This window comes from Mustela putorius, unplaced genomic scaffold (assembly GCF_011764305.1).
Source record: "Mustela putorius furo isolate JIRA1106 unplaced genomic scaffold, ASM1176430v1.1 tig00000145_pilon_pilon_pilon, whole genome shotgun sequence".
NCBI lineage: Eukaryota > Metazoa > Chordata > Mammalia > Carnivora > Mustelidae > Mustela > Mustela putorius.
Window position 1 is genome coordinate 32,838,486 of NW_025421294.1, and position 20,468 is coordinate 32,858,953.

At 39.9% G+C, this 20,468-nt stretch overlaps 1 protein-coding gene across 2 annotated transcripts in view; it reads right to left on the bottom strand.

Annotated features, from left to right (window-relative positions):
* Window positions 1–20,468, bottom strand: part of MEGF10 (multiple EGF like domains 10) — a 163,242-nt gene that overhangs the window by 62,321 nt on the left and 80,453 nt on the right. For both annotated transcript variants that reach the window (XM_045075557.1, XM_045075559.1), the window contains exon 5: window positions 20,100–20,192. In XM_045075557.1, coding sequence (XP_044931492.1) covers window positions 20,100–20,192 — 93 coding nt within the window. The remainder of the gene's footprint in view (window positions 1–20,099; window positions 20,193–20,468) is intronic.

The following is a 20,468-nucleotide window of genomic DNA, read 5'->3' on the forward strand; positions in this document are numbered from 1 at the left end:
ATATCATAAAAATTTTGTAACCTCTACAGATCTAGAATGAACTATTGGGAAAAAAAAAAAAAGAGAGAGAGAGAGAGAAATAAAACCAGGCACACCGGAAAGAACTTATTAGACATGCAGGATTCATCTTCCAACAGTAGAACCTACCTTCCATTTCATAATATCAAAAGGTTTAAGTGAATAATTTTGTTTTTAATCAGTACGGTTTTGTTCTCATTAGTACTTCAATAAACATACTCTAACACAATTAAAAACAATGAGAGGATCAGGGAACCTAAGTCAGATCAAGAAAGCAATTACCTGAGAACTCACAATCTTCTTTCACAGAATAAGATTAGGTAGTAGTTTAAGATTTAAACCTAATTGTTATTCATATAGTTGCTTCTTTATTGCCTATGAATAGGGTCAAAGAATTGTTTTTCAATTACAACTCTTTCAATCTAGGATCTGTTCTTTACCAAAAAAAAAAAAAAAAAAAAATTACACTGTATGTTCTTTAAGTGCCCTCAGATATCCTGGGTAGAGAAGAATTTCTCCTGTTTTTAAGGGACACCCAAGTAAGTTAGAGAGTCCTTCATAACTTGTTCCCTTATTCATCAGTCCTAAGAGTAAGGAAATCTTCATTCCATGTAAGCCAAATCTGTTACTGTGGAATCTGACCCTTTTTCGTTCTGTCTTCCTCATGGTCTATGGGACATGGTTCATCACTGTTGTCTGTACTAGAAATGATCTTATTCCTAAAATGTGAATGCATCCTTGACCGTGCTCTTTGCAGGCTAACTACTCCCTCAATAATTTTTACTTAATTTTTTTAAAAGTCTGTTCAATTTCACTCATTTTCTTTGCTCAACCCTCCCTAAAGTTTTCATATTTCTCTCAACTTCTGGAAACCTCAGATATTAAATTAAATATTCATTTTTTTTCTTATCATATCATGGCAGATTAATACAATCTTAGTGAATAAAACTACCTTGATAAGGACATCCAAATCGTGTCAGAAGCGTTTAGAAAACAACAACCATGATGGCATAAAGTTCTTTTTCCCCACAGTGACACTGGGATAAGGGTGGGCTGGAGCACATAGATTTTATAGAATATGTTTTACAACATCAGAAGAGTGGTGGGAAGAAGTCAAGGTACTGAGGGGACAGAACTGGTGTCTCTTCCTTGTGCCACATTTCCACATCCCATTCAACAATTTCTCTCCCAGAGGAGCAGTCAGGCGGAGACCACTTCTATTTTCTTGGGGTTAGATAAATGCAAACGACAAAAAAACAAAAACCCTTAAGACACCTCCTCATGACAGAAACAAGTTCATAGCAGAAAATGATAACTCTCAGCATCAAAGAAAGCATTTCAGGCTTTTAAGGATATATTATCATGCCGACATGGTTAATTTCCTGGCTCTATCTAAGCACTGTGGCATGCTTTGAAGTGACAGCTTCTCGCCTTGTGGCTGTGTTTCTCTAACAGGCCACTGATACATGGGCCTCACAGTGTGAACACTGGGCATCAACATAAGCTGTGCTGAGGGAAAAATCCACATACAAAAGTTTACAGACAAATAAGCAGGAAGTAGAACAAGTCAGACACGGAAGCCTGGCTTGAATTTAGGCATCACTGGGGCTTCCTTTTCTTTCTTCGTGTGTCATATTTAACTATTGCTACACATCCATTTTTGCAGCTTATGACACAAAAGCCTGATTACTCCAAACACTAGAATATGTTGACTGTCTAGACTAGAGGCAGAATTTGTTCCTTTTGAATGCCAAGGTTGACCAGTTATCCCGAATTCATGCACTGTATTTGGAAAGACAGTTCAGAGACTCTGAGGTCAAATCAGTTCACATTTTTTACTTACTACCTTGATCTAATCTCAAGAGCCAAGTGGTTCACTCCTGAAGAAAAAGTGACTGGGTTGGTTACTCTCACTGACAACTTAAAAAAAAAAAAAGTAGTTAATATTAACATGGCAATAAATGGGATATTCTAATAGGAAAATGTATATGAATAAACTCTTGTTTTAGAACAAACTGAAAAGAACCCTAATACTCAAAAGGGACTCGTTTTCAGCTTCTGGTTTCATCTCTTGTTGAGTTGTGCTACAGCTAGAAGTGCGCTCTAGACAGAGTGTACCCAGATTCATATAGCTGTTTCAGAGGGTAGCTTAATGAGGGTCTCAGGCAGCACAGATAGCATACTCTAATATGCTCTCACAATAAGATAGAAATTAAAGGAAGCTTAAACTACTGTGGTCAGAAGTACAGGGTCCATGCTAAAACCCTCAGTGACAACTAGAGGAGCACTGGGTCCTTGCAAGACAATGGGCTCACCCTACAACTTCCAGTGACACCTGTAACCACAGTTTACATCTGCAGGCTGAGTACTGAAATTCACTCTGTTTATATCTCTCAAGGGCCCACCATGTGCCAGCCATGGTACTAGGCTTAGAGTTCAAAAGAGAATGGTAGAATGCCTGCTTCTAGAAGCTTACAGGTTATCAGCAGAGGCCTTAAGTTCTTAGACAATAAAATACCCTGTGATAAGCCATAGAGTAGGAATATGGATGAGGTACAAGAGAAAACACCGGGATGACCCCTAACCAGTGTTGTTGAACTGTGAAAGGCTCTCCAACTAAAATGATGTCCAGGCTGAGACTTAAAGGCAGAGTGCGCCCTACTTAAGTAAAGGATGGAGGATTTGAACATAGGAAGAGGGGCAGTAGAAAGGGAGGAAGCTGCAGGAGGTACTATATTCAGAGAGAATGATACATACAACAGTCACAAGGCTTTGAAATGGCAAATGCCCTTGAACGCCTTCTACTGCATCATGGCCACTATCATCTTCCTGTGTACAACAAAAGTAGAAAGTATAGAAATAAGCAGACACGGAGAGATACCCTCTCTTTTCATTGGCCCTCACCAGTCTTCCAAGCTTAGCCCAGAAACCTTTGTCCTTCAGGTACATTTTTTTCAGACCCAATCTGAGATGCTCTCTGAAAAAGACATCGGTATATATTTTCCATGAAACTCATCTTGCACTCAGATCACAATTTTTATATATGTTTGCCCTGTTCCCTAGCAAACTTGAATTTCACAGGTGTTAAGACACACTGACAGCTTTTCTTGATCTCAGTCATTGACAACAGAAGCCTTCACCCTGCCACATCATGGGAGCCACCCAGTTGACTCTGATGGTTAGAAGCGTTCTGATTTCAGGGATATTAAACTAGGAAAAAACTGTGCAGCCTCAGTCAGGAAGTAAAGTGCCAACAAGGATGAGCCTGATATTTACTGGGATGGTGATAACCTCTCTCTTTTCATGAAAACTAGCACTCACATGCACATCTATGGGAGAGCAAGATTACCACCTCTGTTCTAGACCTTAATTTAGAATAATGTATCAAAAGCTCTTCAGTCATAAATTCCTCTTCGGAGACTTTTCCAACACAAATAAACATATGGGTGTAAACATAGTAACAATTCACAATAGTTCACTCATTAAAAATATTTACAATGTGCCCACAGATACCTATATAAGCATGGGGACAGATGAACCCTTGCAATGGCCCTGTGAATAGGTACTAATGTAATCCCTATTTTACGGATGAAGAAATGGAGATCCAGGTGACTTTTGTTCACCTGGTACATGGGCAGTAAACAGTGAAGTCAGACCTCCTGTCTTCAGTCTCTTTATTAAACCACTATATTTTACTCCCTCTAAAACTATCATGATGTTTAATCGCAGTACTGTTTATAGTAATAAAACTGACAAAATCTAATTTTCTAGTAATAGAAAATAGGTAAAAAGGAATTGGTATAATCACATAATGAATATGACGCATCAACTAAAAGTGATATTAGAGAAGAATATTTAATGTACTTAAAAGACATTAGCAATATCTTAATTGCAAAAAGTAAATTAAAAATGATAGGCACCATATGATCCAATTTTAGCGATATATTAGAATGAAATTTTAGATATATTAGATATATCTATCTAATATATAGATATATTAGAATGAAATATTAGAATGAAAATCAGATGAAATTGCTATTAATTTAGGTTTAAAAAAGGCCAAATATCAGCAATTTCATAAGGCTGAACCTAATACCTGGGAAGGAGGGGAGTAGAAAGAGAGCATGACAAAGACAGAAAGAGAGGCAGACAGACAGATACTAAAAGGCTCAATGGTCAAATGGTACTCTGGGTCTTAAGAATATGCTCGGTTTTTCTATTGCTCATTTAGATTAACTAGATTTTCTAAATTTTTTTGCAATCGTTGGATATTCTTTTGGCAGTAAGAGAAGAGTATGCAGAAAAATGGCTTTTTTTTTTTGAAAAATGGCTTTTTAAAGGGTTTGACCCACTGAGCATTTCTATTGTGCCAGCTTCTATGCTCCATGCTTTATCGCCTCTTTCTAGTCATCACAGCAATTACAACAAGGTTTGTATCATTATCACATTCAGCACACAGAGGATATTTGGGATGAGACCTTGTGGGTAAAATGTCCTCAAACACCTGCCTGGCAAGTGGTGGCATCAGTATTAAAAAATCCAGGACTTTCTGTGAACAGAAGTCCAAGCATTTTTCATGCAGCCATGCGGCTCCTAAAGGAGTGAAATTACACATTTTGGTTAAATGGAATCCCACAATTTCATCAAATATGATTCTTTGAAGCAGAGCAGCAAATGTTAAGACCTTTCACTGAGCAAGCCTGTGGTGTCAGCCGATAGGGGCACTGAAAATAGGAAATTAACTCAGTCGTGAGAACATAGGGCATTTCTTGAAGAGAGAATAAAATTAAGGAGATATCAGATCTGAAGAGCTTCTTTGAGTTGATAATGACTCTATGCAAACAAAAAAGCCAATAAAATCACTGTGAAAACAGTGATAATATCACTCGCTTTAGGAGCACACCAGACTGAACACACCGGACTGAACACTAGACCCACATGGCACATGGCCAGAGTTCAAGGTCTGTTTGGTGAACGAATGAAGATGATCATGAATATGGAGCACTATGACTTTCACAGGCAAACAAATCTGTTAAACCATCTTAATACTTCTGGGAACATTCTTCCCCCCCCCCCCCCGGCCCACTTCAAACCTTCAGTCCAATTTCCCGTCCAAAGGATGGGAAGAGAGTGAAGGGGTTGTAAGATACATCAAGCTGCAAACATGTGTCAGCATTATGCAGCTATTTTCTTCAAATATCACAATAACTCAATGAATAACTCATTCCAACATTTCATGTGCAAAATGGACTCAGTTGGTAAATTGCTAAGTCACTTACCATGCAAGTAGCGAACACAAGTGAATCACCCAAACCTGTCAATACCTCCGAAGCTGTGATCTTGCCCCCATGCCACATGCACCGTCCCAAGCAAGTGATGGTCATCAATTACAAAATCTGGTATCAGTCAGTGCACATTCACTGCATCCCCTGATTTTCAAAGGAGAACATTCTAAGACAAAAGTCTCACAGATGTTTGAAGGATAATTTTTTTTTTTTTTGCCTAAAAGTGGTATTTCTCAGGCTTTAAAGTGTCAACAGCAGCACCATCAGAATGGTTTTGATACGGAATGTCTCCACATGTCCATAGGCGCACAAGTGCTGACAAAAGACACTGGAACTTTCTTTGAACAAATGGCAGACAGTTTAGTAAATCTCATGTCTTTGTGTAGAGGAAGAATAAGAAAAGAAGCACAATGAGAGATAAACATAAATGCCAAATTGAGAGATGCTCTGGAGGAAATAACAAGGGCACATTAATATATTGCCTCAGCCTAAACGCTCCTCAACAAGAACAACAACAACAAAAAGGAAAGGATGAAGTCATTTTTCTCTTAGATTAAGGAGTCACGCTTACCATCAAGTTCACCTTGTTACAAAAGTCATCAATCACTGGCAGGCTCAAGGAAGGGTATAATCACCTAGCATCAGACAGACCTGGACCCTAGCAGACCACTGTCAACTTCATAGCCATAGAACCTTCAGCAAGTCCCCAACCTCGGTTACACTTAATTTTCTCTTTGCCACATGGGAATGATAAAACACACTAATCGCACAAAAAGTACTTATTGGTATGTGTGACACAGCACAGACCTTGTGTATCAGAAATTTTATTCCATGATTGGCACAGTGGAACATCCCACCCTAAGAAAAAAGAACACCCTAGAAAAATATCCTCCAACTGTACGTAAAGCAAGAATAACAGGTCTGTTACTGGTTCATAGTATTTGTTTGTGTTGCATGAATCATTCATGACAAAAAGGACAACTTAGGTCTCACAATGTGAATTTCAAAAACAAATTGACCACTAACTCTACAAAGTGAAAAACAAGCTCTGGTATCATCCCTTTCAACCGTTTCCCTAAAGCCGACTGGAAAAAGCTCAGCCCCACTGTGAAACCCAGTTGTTACGTGACATCCTATTCTTAACTGCCAACCAAGAACTGGATTTAGAAATTTCCCCCACTTGCAGATGATCAGTGTGTCCAGAGGAGTGGCCTGTACGTAGAGCCCAGAAATGTAAAAAGAGAAATTGAGAAAGAACACATGAACTCCCTAGTAATCCTCCCCTTAGCATGAAGAAAGAAGTGGTCACAAATAAAATCTGGACGATCTTGCCATATTAGGAGGCACCCATCCCACTTACTTGATTTTGCCTCAGCTTATCTATGCCCACTGAGACAACAGAAGCAGCGTTCAAACGCACTTTGAACTTTAAGACACTTTTCTGAAGCAACTGGCTCTAAATTACTGAGAACCACAAAAGTGGCCAATTCTGTAGAACTTGCATTAGGTCTATAGAAATACTAGATGAAATGAGAAGTCTGTGTTTGGTTGTCATTTTATTTTGGTTTTGTTGGTCTTGGCGTAATACCTCCAGCATCTAAGGAGTCAAACTGTGGAACTATAAGGGGTTCGAGAAACTTGTGGATACACCTCTACCAAACACTGACAGCCGGATGATATTGAATCTTGGAGCCCAGCTTTATCAGAGGGAAAGTGATGTCAGCTTATAATACATAACTACCCTCACCAGAGTTGCTGTTTGAAGTAAGACTCTTTAAGCGTTCTTAACATTTAAATGTCAAGCACCTGTTAGGATACAGCAGTCAGCCACACTGACTTGAAAATATATTTTATGTGTCATTTTGCTGTGATGTTCTCAAGTGACTTTAAACTTAGGAAAATTTGGGACCACAGAAGAAATTAATAGGGAGGAAAATTCAGCCCTTCATATTCTAATATACAGACAAAGCACAAGGAAGTCACTTTCATGAAAATCTCTCTACACAACAAGTATCTTTTGGAAGGGACCAAAATAATCTTCCACAGTCTCAAAGCACAGAAAAACATGGGCCTTCTTGAAATATACACCCTTTCTTCCTAAGCTTCGGTGCCCCTCAGGGCCTTTTATCTCCCTGTGATTTCATTCCTTGTGCTTCAGGCTAACAAGGCGGTGGTGTGTCATTCCCTTTGTTAATATAGAAGAAAAGATCCTCATTCAAAACATCAAGTGCTTCAAAAATAAAACAACTTTGTAAAGCTTCTCCATCCATGAAGAAGAACAATAAAAATGTATTTTCCAGATCCTCTGAAGACACTAAAACCCCATGTCCTTCACATGTCAAAAACCCCACTGGAGAGCTGACAGAGTGCCAACCGTCACTGTGGACAGCCACCCAGTGCTGTTGATATTAATATTACTCAGTGGCTGAGAGAAAACCTTTACTCTTCTTTTTAAAAAATGTTTGTTAAATGAATTTTCAAAGCATGAAATGTCATTTTAGAACTTCAGCGTATGCTTATCTCAAATGATGAAGCAGAAAAAAGGGTGTGAAATGTTTATTCTTTAACGTGTCTAAATATAAATATTGATGGCTCTCAATGAGAGCCTGTTGATGACCCTATTCACAGTGCAGGAAAATCTCAGGGATATACATGGTAGGCTGGGATTAAGTAAAGCATTTGGGGGGATTACATTTATTCAATGAAGTCAAAAGAATAATAAGACCCAGGAGCCTTTGTGGGGTGTGTTGCTTTATCAATTCTTGTCATGTTTTTATTCTTTTGCTCACGTATTTTTTCATTAAAAATGTATGAAGCCTCTTCTATGGCTACTAAGTTCAGTTTGTTGAGCACGTGCTACTTGCTCCTGCCTGACATGGTCTACAGCCAGATTTCTTTGTCTCCCATGGTCCATGGTGGGACTTATCACAGAGCACTGTGTTAGGTGTTGCAGTACCCAGGATGCTCAAGGAGCACAGAGGGTCTGTGTTATGTGCATTGTGCCTCTGGGCAGAGGAGAAAAGGAATGGGGAGAAGGCTTCCAGGCAAGGTGGCTTCAGGTAAGCACCCCAGGCTAATTACTCAGGATCACCACTGTGCATCTAATTATCTTCATTATGGATGTGGGAGATCAAAGGGTGGTAGCTTAAATGTTTGCTTAAAATCCCACAGTAAGGGGCATCTGGGTGGCTCAGTGGGTTAAGCTTCTGCCTTCAGCTCAGGTCATGATCTCAGGGTCCTGGGATCAAGCCCTACATCGGGATCTCTGCTAGGCAGGGAGCCTGCTTCTCCCTCTCTCTCTCTGCCTGCCTCTCTGCCTACTTGTGATCACTCCTCTCTTTGTCAAATAAATAAATAAAACCTTTTAAAAAAATCCCACAGTAGGGAAACTAGGCACCCAAATCCTCAGTGCTACCTGGATGGTCTAAAAAATTGAATACAGATTTCTAGAAAAGAAAATATTTTGACTATAGGAGACAACATGTAATACTATAACAAAGGATCATGACACACAACCTAGAATTAACTGTTGTGAACATGTCCTCACCTTTGCTTTATCATTTGATGCAAGAAATAAAGCATGACAGATAAAGTCCTCTTTGTCTTCTTGTGTCTGGTTCCCAGCTCTTTCCCTTACTCCATAACCCTGATCATGATTTTAATGTGCGTCCTTCTAGCCTCTGTGTATCCAGAAATAGTGCATTGTATCATTTTATGTATTCATTAGTTCAACATAAAATCTATATAACACTGTACCTCTTGCTTTTTCCACCCAGTATTATGATATTGAGATCTATTAATGTTACTATATCTGCTAATACAGAAGAGTACTATATATCAATTTATAGCAAGTAATGGCTACACAGAATTCCTCTATATTAATAGCCTCTAATAAATTTATCTTTTCCTTTAACCGCAGCCATTTGCGGTTGTTGCCAAATATCCACAGTTACAAAGATGCAAAGAATATATCCCCCAGTACCTAAAATCAAAGGTATCTTCAAGGTATGTGAAACAAATTATAAAGAAGTAGAAGAAAAATTACTGGATGATATGGTGTATGCAATTTAAAATTTTATTCTAGAGACAAATTGCTCTGAAGTTATTCTGCCAATTTACCCTCATGAGAGCAGTGTATGGAATCTTGCTTTCACATCCTTGCCAACACATGGTATTGTCAGACTTCTTAACTTTGTCAATGTGATTGCAAATAATGACATCTTGCTCATTTAGGATGCATGTCACTGATTATTACAAAGAGAATCATATTCTCATATGCTTATCAGCCAATCAGGTTTCCCTGCCTTTAAATTATTTTACTACATCCTTTGCATAATCTAAAGTTGAAGGGCTTTTTTTTTCTTATTGATTTGTGGAAATTCTTTACAAATTCTATATACTAATCATTTGTTTTATATATTGCAAAAATCTTTTCCCATTCTTGCTTCTCTTTTAACTTTTACTTACAATATCTTCTGTCTTGAAGTTTTAAACTTTAATGTAGTCTAATTATTTTAAGCACTAATTTGTAACATGGATAAATCTGATTTTCACAATACTAATTTTATAACATAAGGTTCTTTTTTTTTTTTTTCTTTAAGTGGCTGCTTTTCTTTAACATATCAACAAAACTTCACAGTTATATACCAAGATCCAGGTCATATCAGTTCCATTAAAATTTTTAAACTTTGGCAGTTACTTCCTAGTTTTGTGTAACAGTAGTGAGTTGAAATATTAAGTTTTCATGGAATTTTAAGATGATCCCATCATTTATGGTTCAAGAGCTAGGCGCTTGTAACCTCTTCTATTCACTCTATTTGAATAGTCTTACTCATTTTATTACTTTCTACAATTTTTTAGTTTTATACATGGCAAACATGACTAATTTGCTCCAGTATACAGGTACAAATGTTTGAACTTTTAAAAATCAATGAGGTTGTTAGGATCCTTCAAGAGGCTCAGTTGGTTAAGTGTCTGACTTCAGCTCAGGTCATGATCTCAGGGCCCTGGGACCCTGGGACCCTGGGATCTCAGGCTCCCTGCTCAGCGGGGAATCTGCTTCTCCCTCTGCCCTTCCCCACAGCTCATCCTCACCCCCTCTCTCTTAAATAAATAAAACCTTTGAAAAAAGAAAAAAAAAAACAATAAAAATCACTAAGGTTGTCAATGAATTAAGAGATTGTTTGACCAAAGAAGGAAAAACACTAACTAGCCCTTTTTCTTGTATGCCCTGAAGAGACTTTCAAGTATCTTAAAAAAAACTCTCTGATATAATCACAAACATAAGTCAGATATAATCATAAAAGATACCAGACTATATAATATATCACAGCACTCAATGTCATCCAATTAACATATGATGAAATGGATGTAGCTCTACTAAAATTGGGTATTAGCTTACCTGATTTTATAGGTCAGATAACAACTGAGGCTCCAAGACCACCTAATACATATCATTATTTCACTCTAAGCAGAAGAGCCAGGAAACACATTTTTACTCTTGGAAAATGGTTGCTGTGGGATGTCTGGGTGGCTCAGTCAGTTAAGTGTCTGCTTTTAGCTCGGGTCATGATCCCAGAGTCCTGGGATCAAGTCCCACATCGAACTCCTTGCTCAGCTGGGAGCCTGCTTCTCCTTCCGCCCCTCCCCCTACCTGTGCTCTCTCTTTCTTTTTCTGACAAATAAATATTAAAAAGAAAGAAAGAAAGAAAGAAAGAAAGAAAGAAAGAAAGAAAGAAAGAAAGAAAAAATGGTTGCTATGTGATTTGGAATAATTTGTAGTCTGAATTTCTTTGCCTAATTTCTTACTGCTCATACTCCATTTTGATTCAAGTTTAACAGCTAAGTTCTACATTGTCATATGAAATTTCCACCTTGAGAATCAATATGTGGAAGTTTGGATAGCAGAACCATTAAGCATTCCCCATTCAAATGAAGGTTGACTTTCAAACAACTTTCCTAGACTGACATGGGGCTACCATGTCAGAAGCCTCACCCCTCTATAAGTAATAACCTTGAAGTTCATTCTATAACTTTCCCTCTCTTGAGGGTAAGGAGCTCCCACATCCACATTTCCTCGTAGTTCATGGAAAACCCTATCTAGCATATCTCACCTGGCTTCTAAAAATTTCATTGCAGCTGCCCATTTATGGATGAAGAAACTTGTGCCTAGTCACCAAGGAGGAATGGGCCCCCAGTACAAATAGTCAAGGTCAATCCAGGAGCCACATGAGACCGAGCTACCTCAAGGCCACTGAAGGGAAGATTTTAGGTCATACCCTTTCTCTAGAAGATATATGACTACTTCCTTAACTTCTCTGGACACTTTGCTCTCCGTTTGTGCACATACTTCCAACCCCTCTGTTGAACTTAAAGCTCCTTGAACAAAGAGACAGAGCCTTTTTTATCTCTCATGTCTTGTTTTTATATCCATGACTATTCCTGAAATATTGATGCTGTCGTTCTTCCCTTCCACAAATATGTATTGAGCATGATGGTGTGCCTAGCACTGTGTTGGATGTTAAGTGATAAATTAGCTAAATAGCAGTGGAAAAAAAAAAAAAAGACAAAATTTTATGAGGCTGGCATCCTAGAAGGAAAGACAGAGAAAAAGCAAAAGAAAAAAATATATTTTCAGAAAGTGCCATAAAGAAGTTAAAAAGGAAATATAATCCAGAATAATGGAGAATCACCTTTATATATATATATATATATAAAGGTTGGAGCAAGCTTCTCCTGGTGGTGGTGGTTAGGCCAAGACCTGAGTGACCCAGAGAAGCCAACCATGTCAAAATCTAGGGAGGAGAGTATTCCAGACTGCAAAAAGTTCAAGTGTAAAGACAGAAAAGAAATCAACATGTCCCATGAGAGGAAGGCAGAAGTCAGGCAGTATGATGACCAGAAGGGGAGTGGAATGACAAGGGATTGGAGAGATAGACTGGCACAGTCCAAAAGGGCTTTGGAGATTATTCTATCATGGGAAATATGGGGAGTTCAGAAAATGGAGCAGTATTTGCAGTTTTCCAAGGTCACTCTGGTCTCACTGCAGAGAACGGATCCCAGTGGGGCCCAGTTAGATGTAGCAGTGAGGAGACGCTTGTGATCTCCAAGCAAAAGCAAGTAGTGATGTGGCTTGGAGAGGGAACAGCAGAGATGGTGAGAAAAGCTCAGATTTTATTCAATTTTGAGGTTGAACCAAGATCTTCTGATCAACAGATGCCGGTCATATTATACACAGTGAAAAAAAGAAAAGGAAACGCAGACAAATGAATAAATGATGTAGAATGGAGTTAATGACGTGATAGCCCAGCCTGGGGTTTACAGCCGCTGCATGAGAACTGACTAGCGTGTCAGTCAGAAATGTCAATAGTGTTCTCATTATGCTGCAAGCAACATAAACCAGACATGAATTCATCTGGGAAGGACATCCAGGGTCGGAGGTTGGGAATAATGCAGAAAACTACACCAGGGCTCTGTCTGGGGAGCCTCCTGCCAAGCAACCGTGGATAGAGAGAGGCTTCTGCTAAAGAGGGGGGTGGCCCCCAGGACTAAACGAGATGTCCACAATGAGCCTTCCCATCCACTGTCTGATCCAAACACTGCACTGATTTGAAGAGGTCTGGGGTAAGCCGTGTTAGTCACACAAGGAATTGCAAGGGAGGACCATTTCCTGAGCCAGGTGTGGGGCTGAGCACATCACAGGTATGGTGCCAGTCAGTCCTCATGAGCATATGAAGTTAGATACTCTTAACTTTATAGAGGCCTGAGGACCATGAGACTCAGAAACAGCACAGAATGGACTGCAGCAATTCAGTTCCAAGGGGGGGTTGGAGGAAGCAGGTGGAGGAGGTTCTCTGGCCCTCCAGAGAGAAACCAAGAACAGCCCGGATTTCAGACTCTTTTGGAAAGGCAACATCAGCAGCTTGTGTTTGCGACCTCTATCAAGATATTTGGACAGTCCATCAGTGAAATTGCCTTCAGGCGATTGTGATGAACCATCCCCTGCCCAGTTCTTCCCACCTATCATCAATGCCTTGGCCCCCTCCTCCGTACCCCCGCCAGGGACCCCGAATGATTTTACTCTTATTCTTGCTGCTTCATCAACCTGATCTCGCAAGTAATTCTGACAGCGCGATGGGTATGTTAATGACTCTCTGTGAGCATTGGGTTCTGAGTGTCTTCTCTTGCCAGACACCATCGATCCGACTATTGTGTCCAGTCCATAGAGCTTTACAGCAGAACTTGCCGGGGAATAAGTCAGCTTTTTGTGTCTTATGATTTTTGGCTTGTAATATCCTTCAAATGGATTCCCCGATTGGAATATCCCGCAGGCCAAGTCTTATTACTTACCCTGTGCTGCACAGCATGCGTGCTTTATATAAAAGGTTATCAGTGTTCTTAATGCTGCACCTGAAAAGGTTTCAACTTGTCTTGCCTCCTAGGCATATTTTTACTACCTCCAAGTACATTTAACCAGAAATGCTACTGGTGACTAAAGAAGCCCCAGTTTGGAATTTTTTAAACCAAAATTAATTTCCATGTTTGCCTCTACTTGCTACTAACGTCAAAAGCCTGAGGGACATGCTATTGAAAGCTATTTTCTGGCTGCTGGTTGATTTAGGGCTCCCTCTTGCATTCTGGAAGTGCCCTATAGCCTGAGGAGAAATATATTTCTTTATAGATGTTTAGAAAATCATCAACAGGATGATACAGGTTGAGAGAACAAATGTGTTACTGCTACTCATACAGAAGGTTTAAAGGGTTTCCAGCACAAAGCAAGGCCCAGTGATTACAGATATGTGACTACTAGAGCAAACCACACATAGACTCACAGGGTGGACAGGGATCGTGAATAGAATCTTCCCAACAGTCTGCATTGTACAAATGAGGAAATTAAAAACCACAAACGAGTCCATCCAAATGGATGCCATTTAAAATTCATCATCTCTGAGACAGTACCCTCGATATCTCTCAGGATATGCATTCTAACATTTGTCTGGGGCTGTTAGCCCCTGCCTCCTGCTCTCATTCCCCTCAGAGCCCTGGACCCTGGTCACTTTCATCAAACCTCCCTTCCAGTTGCAGAAGTCACCATATCTTCATGGTTAAAATGACTGGCTATGAAGAGGATGCAAATGTGTCTCCACCATTCAGTAGATGTCAAAACTCGGGCAAGTCATGTAATTGTTCTGCAGCTCTATTTCCTCATCAATAAAATCAGATCAAAAATTGCAATCATCTCACTGTCTCCTATGAGTATTAAATGTAATGTCTATCAAACCCTTATAGGGAATCCAGGCACGTACTTAGAGCTCATTTAAGCAGAACTATTACTGTCATCGTCATCAACATGACCCAACTCCTGCTCCTCCTTGGTTCAGCACACTGTCTCTACTCCTGGGTTTACAAAGAGAAGAAAGGTCATCAGATACAAGCTCCCTCGAGCTCTCCTTGCCTTTGCCTACTAGCACCCTGATACTAGAACCTCTTGACATCCTACCGGCCACTCTTTCCTCCTCCTGCTGTAACCAATTCTCACTCCCATACCCAGCTCCATTCTTGGCTTTCTCCATCCACCTCTTCTGCTGAGACTGTGCTCTTCCTCAGGATGAGACATTAGCACTTCTGTCTACCTGTCTCAAAGCTGTAAGCTCTGTGAGGCCCCCACTGCTCCACTCACGTTTCCTTATCGCCAGCATCTAGTACATTTCCTGGCATCCAATAATCACTCAATGAAAGTTCACACCATAAACACGTGAATGACCTTCACAGAACCATGCAATTCATTCAATCTAATTAAATGGAACAACTCTGCTCCAACCACATGCCAGCCACAATGGTGGCTAACGAGATTAATAACACACAGTGCTTGCCTTCTATGAGTGGTTTATCATCCCCTGAAGGAGGAAGAGGAATAGGGGATTGATGGAGGGACAGAGAGATTGATGGGGGGAGAAGGAGAGACAGCAGGGAAGAGGAGGGTAGAGAGAGATGGAGGTAGGCTAGATTAATGGCATATAGGCTAGGGTATGCATTAGGCTGCCAATAAAAGTAAAATACGAGTGTGTGCGGTTTTTTTAAAATCATTTAATCAAATTTAAAAAGAAGCTATACGTCTGAGTTTAGTAAAATAAATCACGATTTCACTCCAGGGAACAAACTTTGTACAGTCTTCTGACACACCTGGTTTTTTTATACAGACAATACACTGAGACCCAGGAAGACTGTATATCAAACACAGGATTCCTTCCTCCACAGACAAGGTAAACAGTCAGATCAAATCTCCATGGGAAGTCTTTGTAACCCTGTACACATGAAAGTACCTGTTAGCCCATTTTTCTCCCATGTATATTAGGAAAGAAAAAAACCCCAGAGAGATAGCTGTGTGTGACCATCATTGATTTATTACCATCTGCTTATTTTAGGCTCTTAATGTAAATAAAAAGAGTTACTCTTCTGGCTGGAGTGAATGGTCCTGATTATCAGGCAGAAACTGGGCTGTCACTACAAGACAGGAAAACAGAGAACTATGTCTGAAAGCCAAGAGACTCTGTGGGTTTCTAAGAAGTACTTCCATGGCCGGAAGTCAACAGTCAACAGACAACAAAGTTGCAGCAAGGTCTTCCACAGTGGTTCCAGTGCTAGCTCAAAAGACTGGTGCAGAGCAGGGGGCCTCTCTAGCCCCAGATCCTGCCACACGAGTTTTCCAGCATCTGGCCATGGAGCATCACCATCTTGCATGGTGCCCAGTTCCTGCAACAGAACCAGCTTCTCCATCCGAGCTCATTCCAGGCTCCCATGGCATGGGCAGCTTCCCAGCACCCAGCTTCTCCATCAACAGGAAAGCCAGAAGCACCCATCAGTCAGCAGCTTCCCCTGGCAACCTTCTGGGGCAGAGAGCTTCTGATCAGACACTCCTCCATGAAGAGCTTTCCCCAACACCTTATAGGGCAGAATTCTAGCAAGTTCCAGAGGACAGATGTCCATCAAGTTCTCCTAGAGTAGTATTATGCAGCCTCTCGCTATTCAGTGAGCTGTGGTGTGCCTTCCCTAATGAATCATAGCCTTAGTGGAGATTCCTTTTGGGTATCCTATCTTAGCCCTGAAAGTAGTGGCTGCTCCTTAAATCTGCTCTTCCTGTGTCCTTTCAAGAGTTATGAATTCTACTAACCAGTTCTCCATTACTCCAGTCCCCTGGTACAGTTAGTAATTGTTCATCAACTTTCCCTGTCCACGTTACTGTGCGTCCCAGGAGCAATGAGCAGACCTGGCAAGATTCTCCTTTCTAAATGCCATTCTCCAATGGATGTCTAAGGCTGAGGCAGAAAAACATACCATGGCCTTGAAGTATCCTATAGAACCAGTAAGGAAGGAAGTGCTCACTAAACAAAACAAATAAACAAAAAACAGAACAAAAAAGGATGGGGGCACATCAAAAGGACACAGGGGTGACCTGAAATAACTCCCAATCTCTAAAGCAGAAACAATCTGAACAATAAAATCACATATATTGGCCTATAACTCAAAATTTCATATAAATATCTCTGAGTCCATACTGACACAAAGGTTGAATAAATGGGAGTAAGATGAATCTTCCTTACAGAAGAATTCCAAATAACATATGTAATAACATAACATATGTAAGGAATGTAATTCCTGCCCTTCACCCTTGAGGGTAGGCTAGATCTAGACTTGCTTCCAAAGCATAGACTAGGAAAAGGGAAACCAGTAACTTTTGTGGCGAAACATAGTGGTGTACACTATGCATCAGCTAACGATGAAGATTAACCAAGTGATGATATCATCAGTGATGTCACATGAACATTATGATACCTTGATACAATGTGAAGAGCAGAGTATTCCAGCTCAATAGTATTATTTTCAAAACCCATAACCCTAGTCTAATGATGAGAAAAAACACTAGACAAAGATCAGGGGACATTCAACAGGATACTTGGCCAGCACTCCTCAAGATTGTCAAGATCAGGAAAAGCCAAAGATGGAAATTGTCATAGACCATAGGAGACTGGGCAAACATGACAATGAAATGCAACATGGTGCCCTGGATTGGATCCTGGAACAGATATGGGACATTAATGGAAAAAAACAATGAAATCCAAGGTCTGAAGTTTAATTATAGTAATGTACTAATGTCGGTTTCTCAATTTGACAAACTAATGATAAGGTGTTAACAAGGGGGAAACCGGATGCAGGTATAGGATAACTCTCTGCTATCTTTGCAACTTTTCTATAAATCTAAAATTGTTCCAAAATAAAAGGTTTGATTGAAGAAAATTTATTGTGGTTTCTCTCTGCTGATGGGATGACTGATGCAAGTACCTAGTCTGATTATCAAGGCAATCATTCTACGGACCTAACAAACAGCATTCAATGTCTTCATAACCATAATCAGAGAAGGAGGGAACAGAGAAAAGGAATCCTTGAAAATGAGGTCATTTTTTTTTTAAGATTTATTTTAGAGAGAAAGAGAGAGAGAGAGCCCATGTGCTTGCATGAGTGGGGGGAGGGGCAGAGGGACAGGAAGAGAGAATTTCAAGCAGACTCCCTGCTGAGCACAGAGTCCAATGGGGCTCCATACCAGGACCTGTGTTCAAATCAAAAATCAGATGCTTGACTGACTGAGCCATCAAGGTGCCCCGAAATGAGGTCATTTTAAACTGTGCTACCTAGTAGATTATTCAAGAATGCTTTTTGTTTCAAGAACTACTTGGCTTAGAGTAATTAAATGACACACCTTCTAATAAGTGGTATTAGAGGAACCACTGCAGACAAAGCCCAGGTAACCGTATCCAGTGCTCCAGCTCAGAAGAGCATTTGCTTAGGTGTTTGAAAAAAGTGTCAGAAATGTTTTTCTCAGAGCATCTTGACAGACCTCAGTTATCAGCCTGTGTTTACTTACACTTTGGGTCATTACAGAGCCCAAAGTTGTAAAGAAGAGATTAGACGCTGCATCAGTATCATATTCTAGGATGGAAAGAACATGTGTCTTCAGAATTCTAGAGGCTTCATTCAAAAATCAGTAAACTCTAAAAGCAAGAAACAAGTTATTTTCCAGAAAGCCCACACTCCAAAAGAAAGCAATAGTTTGTTTTCTAGAAGTCCTGAATCAGTTCTGGACAGCCTGAAATTCATGTAGCATTTTGTTTTCTGCACATCAACACTCAGCAGTCTGATTTCTCAGCTGTAGGCGGCTGCGGGCTCCTTAGGACACGAACTCTGAATGCGGCTACAACCATTCTATCCCACAGCTTACGTGCCCTGGCATTAGGAACAAACCTCACTTCTCAAATGAAGAATACATCCACTCCTTCCATTCCTGTTAGTTTTTAGAATAATGTTATTTTTCTTCAAAATGTGTAGGCACAACTGATTTTTAAGCTGGAAAAGTTAATGAAAGCGACATTGCATTTGAGGTCAGCCGGCCAGAAAAATGGCTGTGAGCCAAATCCCACATCCCAAACATTTTGCCTCCACGGCCTGTGAACAAAATGCCCACTCTCCTCCTGATCTCCAGCAGAAGCAAAACAAAACCCCGCAAGACAGTTATCCATTGGAGTTGGAAGTCTTTCAGGGGCAGAAAGACACACACACACACACACACACACACTCCCTGTTTAAGACACAATAAAAAGGCTCTTTCACACAGAACGTTCTGTGCACAGGCAGCACAAGGACTACCCCTGGAGATGCTGTTTTGGGGACAGCCAAGAGATCACAAGCCTAAAACAAGCAGTTTTTAGAAGATACACAGTAATCTACCTGGTTCCAAATATAAGCAAGAAAAAATTCTTAAAGCTGGTTTATCTAGTTGGCTTGAAATCCTTTTGGACTAGTTGTGGAAAATTGTGCAGTAGAAATGGGATGAATTTGTGTTGTCATGAGATCCTGCTGATTTCCTTTCTCTCAATGTCACATTTCATGCATTAAAATTCAGTTGCCCTCGGACTCCCTCTCACATTTTTCAAAGCAAAAAGCAGTACGAAGAAACAGGAAGTATCCACAATTACACACGCAGCAACAAGTTAGGCAGAAAACTAAAGTTTTAACTGTGAAATTCAGAAAAGCAACTGTATTAGATGACATTCCACTGCTTAATCCTCTTAATAAAGAATATGAGGCTTTAAGTACAAACTGTTTACAGTCCAAAATATTATGCTAGAATTATAATTATATACCATATATATACAAATTACATACCACATTACAATTTGATTTAGTATCAAAATGTTCATGAATTTTCAGTTATTACCAATATTTGTCCTCCATGTTTTCTGAGTATCATTATGTGCATCTCAGAATTCAGAGGGAAATAAATATACTAAACATTGACCCTATCAATTTTACTTCTGACTTAAAGCCAACAGGTGATACATTTTAATCACCAAGGAAGAATGCTAGATAAATCAACATATAAACATAGCAGTTAGGATGGAATAGTTCTGTAACCACAAAACTGCTTTACTGAACTAAAGAACCTCAAGTCTGGACCCTACTCTGGAAGACATATTCATATTTACAGATGTATCAGCATCAGATTATTAAAATCTCCTTCTTTCCAAGTACTTTTCTTTATCCTCAATTAACAACATATACTGTTATATCAGTATAACACATATACTGATTTAATAGAAACTGTATTCCTGAGCCGGACTGGGAACCCACACCATATTCTGTACAGGGAACAAGAGGGAAACCAGTGGTTCAGGATAATCGGCAGACAAGGGAGCCCATACAGCAACAACACGCCGAGACAGACAAGAGCAGGTGGAAACTTACCACTGGAGCAGTTGGTCCCACCCCAGCCAGGCTCACACTGACAGGTGTTTGGAGCAATGCAGCGACCGTGGACACATTTATCAGCACAGTGGGCTGTCAGAGAGAAAATCAATCAAATAAGGAAAGTTGGCACAAGAAAAAAAAAAAAAAAAAGAAAAACCAACAACACAGCTGTTTCACATCCCAGTCTCAAGTATCACTTAAAAACAACATGCATGCTTGATAATTTCCTTCAATCCATTCCTTGGCCCTCTCCTAGTCTGCTGTGCGACCGAACAATTCCCTTCTTATTTTGAGATCACCAAAAAAATTCCTTCATTTCTACTATCTAATTCTACTTCATGCCAAATTAGGAAAGAAGTTTCAAGG